The sequence below is a fragment of the Carya illinoinensis genome, chromosome 1 (genome assembly GCF_018687715.1).
Source record: "Carya illinoinensis cultivar Pawnee chromosome 1, C.illinoinensisPawnee_v1, whole genome shotgun sequence".
NCBI lineage: Eukaryota > Viridiplantae > Streptophyta > Magnoliopsida > Fagales > Juglandaceae > Carya > Carya illinoinensis.
In genome coordinates this window covers 34,000,592-34,012,985 of record NC_056752.1, presented here as the reverse complement: position 1 = coordinate 34,012,985, position 12,394 = coordinate 34,000,592, and the positions used below count along the sequence as shown (strand labels likewise).

At 34.9% G+C, this 12,394-nt stretch overlaps 1 protein-coding gene across 1 annotated transcript; it reads left to right on the top strand.

The window, feature by feature from the left end:
• Nucleotides 1–6,607: 6,607 nt before the first annotated feature.
• On the top strand, nucleotides 6,608–7,607 carry LOC122291754 (NAC domain-containing protein 83-like). Its single transcript, XM_043099749.1, has 3 exons — nucleotides 6,608–6,711; nucleotides 6,841–7,139; nucleotides 7,311–7,607. Exons 2-3 carry the CDS (start codon nucleotides 6,861–6,863, stop codon nucleotides 7,605–7,607), a joined length of 576 nt encoding a protein of 191 aa, XP_042955683.1. The 5' UTR covers nucleotides 6,608–6,711; nucleotides 6,841–6,860.
• Nucleotides 7,608–12,394: the final 4,787 nt, after the last annotated feature.

Genomic DNA, 12,394 nt, shown 5'->3' with positions numbered 1-12,394 from the left:
AATTACAGACTCAGAGGGCCACCTCTTGGGTTACATGAAGTCGCTCACCTTCTTTAAATACAAAAACAAAGAAAGAATCCGGAAAGAAGCAACCAAAACCGACTGGATTATGCATGAATAGAGGCTAGCTTCCGATTCTCAAGTAAGCTGCATGCATGTGTTCATATATAAATTACCTCATCATCATGAGCATTAATTAACTAATTGTTACTTTCTATTGACGTTGTTTTACGCAACTACGTACAGTTTCAAAGCTGGACTTTATGCCGAATAAGGTACCGTACGTGGTCATGATCATGTGCAGCACGGTCCGAGGACTGACCCATCAACATCGGAACAAGCATTTTTGGATACGAGGATCACAGATATTAATCCGTCGTTTGATCAATTACAAGCATCATCGGGTACGGGCCGGAGTGGTACTTCTGATTCATCATGGGAACTAGTTTCTTGGCCAGAAGCACACGATGATGAAATCGATGCCATTCTTAATCTGCCCCCGGAGAAATTTCAAGCATTCTTGGAGAGTGTTTTAGTACTTTGAGACAAGTCCATGCATTCTTGGCGACTTAATTTGGCAGATCAGGCAGATCGAAAGTGTAGAAACACATTATGACTTTTATGATTATTAATTAATGTACGTATTTGGTAGAAACTCTAAGAAGTCGATCTTATCTAAAATTATGTATTTTCTGTTAAGATAACTAAATTTGTTGTATTTGATTATTTCTTGGTTTGTAGTAGTAGTTGAGAATCTCTGGTCTGTTCATTTTGATGAACCTAATTCTACAGGTTCGTTGTATATTTTACTTTTTGTGTAGAACCAATGCGTAATTGCATTTTTATTCCTAATTGATTTGGATATATAGAACTTTTTTTTTAATGTACAATAATTATTAATCCATTCCCTAGAAAAGATTTTTGTTTGGATTCAGAGATGAGAAGATTTTAGATTAAAGATAAAAGTTAAATGAAATATTATTATGATTATTTTAAAATTTGAAAAAGTTGAATTGAGATTTGAAAAAGTTCAATTGTCTATTTCACTACAAGAAATCAGGGCTTCTCCATCATTTAAAATCGTTGCAATAACCCCTCAAACTCGCAGTATTTGATTAGTCTCAACTATTTTAAGTTTGTTGCACGTAAGATGAAATTAAGTGTTCACTTCCGGTCAATTTTAGCGATTTTTAATTCGCTACAAATGATAAAAAAGACTCTGGGAATGGTGTTATCCATTTCTAGATAAATCGTTGAGAAATATCAATTGCAATGCTAAATTTTGACATAATTGCTAAAAACGTTGACGGAATAGACTCATGCTTTTTCCTAATGAATGTAGAACTATCTTTGCAAGAAAGTACTTGCAGTGGATTTTTATCGCCGCAAATATCTATAAAATCGTTGTGAATGATCTACAACAACTATTGTTCTCTTGCTTGCAGATGAGGTGATAGCAATGCATAGGAATCGCTATAATAGATCAATTGAGCGCATTGATTATTAACATCACTGTAATGACCTCAATATCCTATGAGTTTCGATCGGTCATAAATCACTGCAATTGCTGTCTTCGAATTAGAACCTCAAAGCTTTCCAGTGAGTTTGAATTTTGCTACAAAGGACATTTTGGTACATTTTTTCTGAGAAATGATATTTGCAGTCGTGATTGTGCAAGCGTCGTGCAGTCTCTTTGAAAAAACTGAATTAATATGGGACCTACATGAAAAAAAACAAACTTTTTTAATCATGAACCCCACTCTTTTTCAAAGCGATTACGCGATGTTTGAATACTCCACGACTCTATGTAGCATTACTTTTTTTTTTCCTTCTCCCAAAGACGTCACATGTTTTGGTACATTTTCACACTTCCATCTAGAGTATAATGTTTATCTTTTTAACACATAATTTATCTTATTTCATGTCAATCAATAAATAATTATTTAAATTACTTAGTGACTGACCTGAAATAATAAATAAATTCTATTTTACTAAAACAAACTGCATTTAATTAAGTCATGTAAAATAATATTGTTTCTAATTCATTGTGGAACACTTTTCAATCATAATATTATGTGTTAATTTCAAATCCTTTTTCACCTACATGAAACGACCACATAAACTAATTAACTTCTTTCATATCCATTGCTATATAATACTTATGTGTTTATCCAACATCCAATATTAAGTACTTAGAAGTAGGAAACATAAAGGAAAACCCTTGAACTTTCATTATATGCATTGATGAACATGTAGGATGAAATATTTGAGCACCATTTTCATCTAATTTAATAAATCAAAGACATTCATTCATCCAAACTTAGTTGGGAATTCACATTAATGTAGTTATGGGCTATACATTGGGGTTGACCAAATTTAAAAACAGAACCTATATTGAGAACACATTATGCTTCTAAACATTATATGAAAATGTGCACTTTGCTTTAAATTATTCAACTGTCTTGCTTCTCTATATTTAAAATTTATATCTAGTACGTTAGCTATAACAATATGCACCTGGGCATGAGGGGTGGTTAGAATAGCTTCAAAACCGAGTGCATTAATGCCCTTATACTTTCATTAAAGGATATTTGACATTTCAATCTCTCCAACTCCAATCTGGCAGTGATACATAAAAAAAAAAAAAAAAGTTAGGTAAATAATGGAGTTACTATTGTGTGTTCCCATAAAAATAAAACATTGCAATGATCTTAACTTTCCACAAGCAGAAAAATTTGATCGTCACATGGAGGTTGAGATCAAATTATACCCCACCCTTTTATTGTCATAATAATCAGAAATACTTTGGGATCTTAAGTAGATTAATATGATCCTTTTTTTTTTTTTTTTGTCAAAGCCATTAGAGCTGAAAAAAAGGGTGGGTATAACAATTGTAATTATAAGAAAAGCTGTTACTTCTCCAAAAATAACGCAATCTCGAAAATCTGATTATTTATTTTCAAATTCTTGGTGTGTAATCTGTACAACTCATAGGTGTTAATGTATACTTATTAGGAAGTTATAGGATAGCCTTATTTTGGGCTTAACTCAAGCCTCTCAACTTGTATATATATATATATGTATACCTGCATTGTAAATGAAATTAGTGTGAGTCATTACATTCAAAAACACTTCCTCTGCTTCTCTATATGGTATTAGACTGCCCTCTCTCCAACTAGTAAAATTCTTATCCTTTTCCTCCACCTTCCGCACATGGCAAACTCTACTCCCTCTCCCGTGGCCATCAACGCCAATCAATAGATTATGAATAGACTCACCCCAACAAATTATCCCTCTTGGCATGTGCAATTTAAGTCCCTTCTTCTTGGCTATAATCTATATGGCAATGTTGATGGAACAATCCCATGCCCACCACGACCCTTGATGCAGCAATCACTACCACATATAATCAGTGGTTAAATAGGATAAACTAATCATGAATGCTATTCTCACTTCGGTGACAGATGTTGTGATACCCTTCATAGCAACCTCAAAGACATCCTCTCAAGCCTAGAGCAAACTGACCAAGCTATATGCCAGTCGATCCAGAACACGAGTTATGTAACTCAAGGAGGATCTCACTCTCATTTAGCGTGGTTCACGCAATGTTACAGAATTCCTACATTCTGTCAAAACTATTGCAGATGAATTGGCTCTCATTGATGCCCCTCTCTCTGTCGATCATATCACATTATATGTTCTCAATGGTCTAGGGCATGAGTACAAAGAAATTGTAGCACCAATACGTGCCCGAGAATCATCGTTATCCTTTGAAGAACTCCATGATCTTCTCATAGGACATGAGTCCTATCTCAAAAGGCTTGACAGCAACAATCAATCCATGGTGATTACTGCTAATAACACTCAATGTAAGGATTTTAGGTCCTTAAGAAAATAGCAATCATTCTCCTCTTCAAACCAGAAAAATGATCCCAAGTCAAAGCCCTGCAACTCTAAATAACAAAGATACACACCAAAGTGCCAATACTACAAGCAACTTGGCCATGTTGCAAAATACTATCCATAGCCTCATAAAGTCTCGGCTAATTACACAACTACAAATTCCTGTCCAAATCAGAGGTGACTAATCGATTCATTGATCACTTCACCAAATATGCTTGGTTTTTCTCCCTAAAAAATAAATTTGATGTCAGAATCATTTTCCAACAATTTCATAAAATAATTGAAACTCAATTCAATACAAAAATCAAGAGCTTATACTCTGATAATGGAGGAGAATTCATTGCCCTTTCTCACACTTCACTGCAACAACCATTACACCACAATGCCACACACTCCACAACAAAATGGAGTTTTAGAGCGCTGCCATAGAAACATCGTAGAAACAGGAAAAACACTCTTTATTCAAGCAAGTCTTCCCCTCAAAATTTTGGTCCTATGCATTTGCTACTACAACATATCTAATAAATAGGTTGCAATCTCCACTTTTCAAAGCCTATTTAATGAAGCACCAAATTATCTTAAACTTAGATCCTTTGGTTGCTTATGTTTCCCTTGGCTTAATTCTTACAACAACAACAAGCTTCAACCAAAGTCTGTCCCTGTGTGTTTGTAGGCTACTCAACAACCTATATGTGTCTTGGCATGTCACATTTAATGAGACCATATATCTTGAAACTCATACACAGCCAGCTTAAGAGCCCAAAGCACCCGAGACACCTCCCTACTTCTCTGGAACTGTCCTGCAAACTCCACCTGTAGACAACCAGCTTCCACCTGCTCCAAGCATCACGCAAGCACCTTAGCTATTTGTTTTGCATTACTCTTGAAATCTTGTATAAGAATAAGGTCTTTTCTAGCATGATTGGTGTAGACATGAGCTATTTTGACATTTTATTTCTGAACTGTGCAAAAGAGAGAAAAGATGAAATTTTGTACATAAATCATATTTTTGTGATTTCATTCTGTTAAATTTTGAAAATGTTTTGTACTCTGATATGATATGATGTGATTTCTAAAAATCTCTGGCATGATATTTTGTTTCTATTTTTGTTATGTTCTAACCTTACCACGCGTGTAAAATTGTGACTTCTGTTTGGATTGGTACCAACTTTTCTGTTTCCGGTGCACCTACTTTGGAAGTAAAGTGGTTGTCTCCATGTTCTTTCCTGTGTGCATACTCGGGACTCTGAGAATAATAAGGAGAAGATTCACATTCTGTTTCTGCTCAGTTGGCCGCTGGGGTTTGCACAACCCTACCACGAGGTTTAAACATGGAATTTTGTTCTGATGTAATGTTTCAATTACACTGTGCCAAAGGAACTCTAAATAAGAATATTTTTCTGAAACTTTCGCTCTAATATTTTTGATAACATGTTCTGATTCTGCATTTTCAAAATAAAACTATTTTTTTTTGCATTTTGAACTCTATAAATGCTCATGTTTGCACAATAGTATAAGTTCTCTACTTCCTAAGTTGTTGATAACTCACCCCTTATCTCAAAATATTTTCCACATAGGTTTGATAGTTTAGCTAAAGAACAAGAGTATGAAGCTATAGTAAGGTGTGATGATTGTAGTGGATTAAGTGCCCGAGGGTATAAGTGCTTATTTGAGAGTTATAGTTAGTAAATTGATTTATTTTTGGATATGCTGATTTGATGAGTTAAGGATATTTTCGAGTCTTTGGGAGTTTTTAATATATGTTATTGAGAATTTCTTTGTTGTCCCTATGAAGGAACATGATTATTTGGTTTGAGTGCATAAATTAATATTTTATGCAGTTTTCTGGATTTTATAATTGTGATATTAAAGTGGATATTAAGTAATAAGAACTAACTCTCCAGGCCTCTGGGAACAGGGTGTTACAAGATAGGTGCTCGGTATGAGTACCTCATCCCAATGACTAATAAATGTCGTATAATAAATTTAAAAAAGTGTTCATAAAAAAATTAAGGAAAATGCAAGTAATATATTTTTTCCTAACTTATATCTAGGGACAACATGATATACTGAGTAGATCGATAATCTTGATATAAATTTGTCAAATGAAAATATAATTAATATAAACTTAAATTGATTTGTTTCTGTTTGTAGATAAAGTCGTAAGATGTAATATATATAAGTAATAAAAAGATACCATGGTTTATTAAAAATATAAGACTAATATAATTTTCTTCATTTAAAGGGGAATTTTTTGGACAAAACACAGAAATAGCACAGTCCAATACATATTCCCAAAAGCCTATCCATTCGTGATCTCTTTAGGAAACAAATTATCTTCTCTGTATGTGACATTTGATCTTTGAAAACTAAGATCATTTAAAATTGTAAACCACGTAAACTCTTCTACAGCTTCTCGAATTCTTTCGATTTGGCTATAAGATCTTAAATTTGACCCAGACACATCCAAACTTTATCCGTTCGTTGCTCTCAATTATAGAGTGCTACTCTCTCTTCTTCTAGCAGTAGTGGGATTCCCATAAAATCCAGATATAACAAATTCCTCCCCAGCTTCCATATAATTAACAGTAAGAGATCAAAATTTTTTGTAGTGGAGAGAGCTGCGAGAGGTGGAGATGTCCAAAGGTTGGTGTGCATCTTTCCCCATTGGGTTCAGACTCGATCCCGACGACGAAATGTTGGTGTCTTTTTATCTATGGCGGAAAGTACATGAGGGGCTGGATCTACCGAATGGTCCCATCGTTGAAGCCGACGTCTACGCTCATGAACCATGGTTTCTTCAGTACCGTAAGGTCTTCTTCCAGTACCTTTCGTTTCTTCTCATGATAATCTTTTTGCGGTCGTTTTTAATTCTAATCTTCTACGTACGTACATTACTGATGATTCTCTCGCTGGTTTGAAACTTGGTGCATGTAGATGGTAATGATCCAGCGTACATGGCCGTGAACAATGACCGATACTTTTTTGTGAAGAGAGAGCCAGTATCTAGAAACGGTAATGGGAAGAGAATCAAAAGGGATCTGGAAGGGGATTCTGATGGAGGTTGGTGGAAGGCCAACACCGGAGACATGGAAATTAAAGACTCGGAGGGCCACCTCGTGGGTTGCATGAAGTCGCTCACCTTCTTTAAATGCAAAAACAAAGAACGAATTCGGAAAGAGGCAACCAAAACCGACTGGATTATGCACGAATACAGGCTAGCTTCCGATTCTCAAGTAAGCTGCATGCATGTGTTCATATATAAATTACCTCATCATCATGAGTATTAATTATATAGTGTGTAATTCCGCTTGCAATGCTTTTATTCCCATTATATGTATATTAATTAATTGTTACTTTCTATTTAATCGATCAATATTGATGTTGTTTTATGCAACTACGTACAGTTTCAAAGCTGGACTTTATGCCGAATAAGGTACCGTGGTCATGATCATGTGCAGCAAGGTCCGAGGACTGACCCATCAACATCGGAACAAGCATTTTTGGATACGAGGATCACAGATATTAATCCGTCGTCGGATCAATTACAAGCATCATCGGGTACGGGCCGGAGTGGTACTTCTGATCCATCATGGGAACTAGTTTCTCGGCCAGAAGCGCACGATGATGAAATCGATGCCATTCTTAATCTCCCCCCAGATAAATTTCAAGCATTCCTGGAGAGTGTTTTAGTGCTAATTTGATTCTTGGCGACTTAATTTACCATATCAGGCAGATCGAAAGTGTAGAATTAAACACATTATGACTTTTATGATTATTAATTAATGTACGTATTTGATAGAAACTCTAAGAAGTCGATCTTATCTAAAATTATGTGTTTTCTTTTAAGATAACTAAATTTTTTGTATTTGATTATTTCTCTGGTCTGTTCTTTTTGATGAACCTAATTCTACAGGTTCTTTGAATATTTTACTTTTTGTGTAAAACCAACAGGTAATTGCATTTTTATTCCTATTTAGTTTCACTATAAGAAATCGGAGATATTCCGGCGATTTAATAATCGCCGCAAAATATTTCGTTGGCAAAAGTGTATTTTGCCGGCGAGTTAAAAATCCCCGCAAAATTCATGATCTAATAAAACAGTTTACTAGCCGGGGCTTTATAAGAACTATTGCAATGATTATGAAATCGCTGCCATATTACAATATACTTTTCCCATCGCCTAAACTACGTCACTTTACCTCTATTTTTGGGCGCGAAGTCTTAAGTTTCATCCTCGTCCCGCGCCCCCTGCAACCACCAAAACCCACCGCCCGATTCCCTACGGCCTACTCCATCGTTCTCCACGCCTCTATACATTCTGTCCTTCTCCAAAAAACCACCGACGCCATATGCTTACCTATTTCAGCCGAAGGAAATCTCCAGCGATTTAGCCACACCACCCCCACGCCATTTTCCTCCCACGAAGGTTGAACCAGACTCCATCCGCGATAGCTTTAGGTTCGATTCTCTCTCTCTCTCTCTCTCTCTCTCTCTCTCTCTCTCTCTCTCTCTCTCTCTCTCTCTCTCTCTCTCTCTCTCTCTCGTGAAAACCCTCTAATTTTGTAATCCTAGGGCATTCAGTTGTTTCCCCTTCTCTATCTCCACCGAAGATTGAATGTGGGTTTGGTGCTACACGGCTTGTGGGAGTTGCTGGAGTTCTGAGTTGCCAACCACTGGTAAGCACCTTCTCCTTCTCTGCTTCTCACGAACACAACCACGTTCACTTCAAGTTATAAATCTCGTGCCCCATCCTTTTCGTTCCCGGTATTATACAACTGATTTTTGGCTTCCTAATTGAACTATAGTTTTAAAATTTGAACTTGAATGTAAAATGGACCAATATTCCATTCTAAAACCTTCAATTGCAGTTCAATAATGATGCAAATGGAGCCCAACCTGCCAAGATAGATATAACTGGCTTTAGTGATTTTAAATTTATGCTGCTGGGCTGTTCTCTGCTATTTAGTTTATCTGATTTTATCACTATGGAAAATTAATTATTGAACTGTTTCTTAGTTTTTGGCCTATGAAGCGAGTTGCTTAGGGTTTTTATTTGAAATATGTGCTTCTCCAGTTTCTTACTTTTCGGTCCCTGACATTTCTGAGTTCTCATCTGTTCCTTTGTATGGTTTATACTTTATTTGTTGCATGGATGATTTGTGTTTTATTGTTTTGTTTATGTTATAGTACCTTGTGGGGCTGGTGGTGATGTTGTTGGTTTGTGGTGATCATTTTCCCTAGCCTTCACTGGATTTAATTTGTATTGTGTTAAGTATTCTTTTATTTTTTTCACTTAAATAGGTATGTGATTTTAATTTTTGAAGTATAAAAGAGATAGTATTCCTCTACATGATTTTAGTGTGCATATTCCATACAAATCCATTTCTATGTACAAATGTTGGACACCATATCTTTTATTTATATAAAGGGGGATTTGAAACGATAATTAAGCATCCTTTATAAAATTTTTACCTAAAAATATTGTTATATATATATTTGAATATTTGAAGTGGAACATGTTGGTGTTAGAAATTAGTTAGTTAGCTGGAAAATGTTCAACAGAGTTTTTTCCAGCTAGACATTTTTGGATGCCATATGAGTTTTGGAAAAGGGATGACAAAATACCCTTTTGATTGCTCTAAGTTCATGATCACTAATATGGCTGAGAAGAGTCTTTGAATCATTTATAAGAACTTAGATCAGCAAAAGAGTACTCACTTTTGCATCATGCATTTAGAAGCCACAGTTTAGTTTTTATCAAATACATTATAATATAGTATAGACATTTTTTGTGCTTTTTCTTTTTTAAGAGTAGGTTACACATTTATTACTTGCAAATATTGCATGCTTTAAGTACTCTATGGCAGTTTGTAATACTGTAAATAGTTACATTGGCAACATTTCACGAGTTTTGAGTAAAAAACTACCTGGCTAAAGTAAATCTCTTTGCTAAAATTTAGTGCACATGTATTAAATATGTATTAAATAAAAATAAAAATAAAAAAGTAAATTTTTATTCTCTTATATAATTATTATAAATTAAAGTAAAAGTGCAAAACTGACAACTCCATTTTTGGATCAAGATGTATGGGGGTTCTTCCTTTAACTTGTTTAATTGAACATGCATATGATTGTTAAATCTATTCTTCCCAAACATTTTTAACTCACACCAAAAGAATAGATCATACATCAAAGCTATTTATGTCGAGCAACTTTGTCTCAAACTTGACATAGCAAAGATGTGATGCATATCGCTAACATCAATTCACCTGTAATAAAGGAAATTCCTCGATTGGCAGTTCCGCTCCAAGGTCTCCACGAGCAACCATTGCCTGCAAAGTCAAGAAAACTAGTTCAGAAGCATTAGGAAGGATGATATTGATTGAAGATCACAAAAAGATTCTTTCAGATCAATAATATGTTTCCTCTTATCGAAATAAAAGAAAAAAAATAACAAAAAGATTGCTACTTTACAAACAGTGAGTACAAGCATGTTATTTTTCTTTTTCTTTTTTTGGGGGGGGGGGGGGGTGTGGTGACCATAAATGATATTGCTGTCTATGCTATTATAAAAAATTCTGGCCATAAATTCTATGAGATTTTTTTTAAATAATCATTTGTTTTTAATTCTTTGAGAATATTAAGCAGGCAATGAACTTAATTCAAAACTTCCACAGCAGTATAATCTAAGATTAGGGATCACCTGTGAAACACTTCTTAATTTTTAACAACCGAGAAACACCTGCAGTATAATATGTGCACTAAGATTGTTTTAATAATTGGTTGCTTAGGCCCTGTCTCTTTATTGGAAATAATTATGTGTTTCCATTTGCATTTGGATTTCATTGCAGCAGTAGCCCATGTGCAGCAATAGCCTGTCTAACATCACGCACATCCTGCCACGACTGTCGTTGCTAAATAGGTAACTATGATTTTGTATTTTTGTTTTACTTTCTATCTTGATTTGTTGTGAGTGGCAGAAAAGTTCAAGAACTTTATCACTGAAATCCTAGGCTCTAAACCAGTGGACTTTGTATGGACTTTTTGGGTTTAAAGACTACCATGTATAAAGCGAAACATCCACTTCATTCAAAATGTTTTTGTATTGTTTGTCTTCCATGTTTAAAGCAGTATTTTGACTCTTACATATATTTCTAAAACATAACGACCAATACAATGTTTACACTTATATATATGGCCTGTCTTTTTAGCTTGTTTTTCTCCTATGAATTCTTTGTACAATGTGGGATATTGATTGACTACCCTTTAATTAATTCTCGTATGACATATATATGGAATAAACAATGTGGAATAAATGGAGATTTCTAACCAAAAGAAAGTTGCTCAATTCACTTTTTCATGCTTTAAGAATCTATTTTCTTGACATGCCCTAGAAGTTGAAGTTTGATTGCAATTGTCCATGATTTATGTTGATTTTGTTATTATTTGTGATCGTAAGTTAATTTTAACATGTGCAGACTTCTGTGGCATTTACTAGCCTTGTTATTGCAGCCGTCCCAACACTATATGTAAGTTGAGTGGTGCTTTGTTTAAACTCATAATATCTTTGTATTGCATGCCCCAGCATTATATATGATAACATTATTCACCTCACTTATGACGATTGTGACTGCCCTTTCTTTTGTGTTTAAAATTTTAGCATGAGAATTAAGTGACTTGGACATTACGGTCACTACCCATTTATGCTTCAATCTTCCAGCCTTTTTTTTTGCCTTGATGTTTCCTTTATGGGCCGGTAATGGGACAAAGTGTTTTGCATTTTTGCCTTGTTGGACCTAAAATAGGTGACAAAGTGCTTATTTCACAACCAATTGTGAAATTCTCTTGCCCTTTCAGCTAATTGCTAAAGGTCAAATCTGAACTATCAGATATAATTTCCCAATGGGTGCCTGATATGTGTAGTTATGCACATTCTCCTATTTTGGTAGTGCCTAAATCCAAAGTTAAAAAGTAGGCAAAGCTTCCTGGGACATACCTTGAAATGGTTATTTTTAATTGTTTATGGAAGTATGATTAACATTCTGCTTGTTGGTTTTGTTGAACTGATGGATGATAATAAAGAGCAATGCTAGGGACAAGCCATCTTGTGAAAACTACTTCTCAGTTGCTAGATTGGTGTACTTGATGAGAAGTTGGTTATATTCCTGAGGTTAATGTAGTTTAATGCTCTTTTGGGTGACATAAGATTCTAATTTTTTGGGCAAAGAGTTTATGCTTTGAAATTTTCCTCTCTTTAGACTAATGATCTGATTATTTATATTGGTCAGTGATGTTACTTTGTGAATCCATCAATTGTACGAGAACACTAGAGAGCATTACTGCCCCATGTTGTTGTATCTGCTGCTATGCATGCTTGACTTGTGCTCTCATATAATTTTTTCTGGTCTGGCATAAGACTGAGGGTTTTCTTTCATAAACCAGATACGTGAACCCTTGGCTGTCTCAAATTTTTCTCCACAGCCAATAC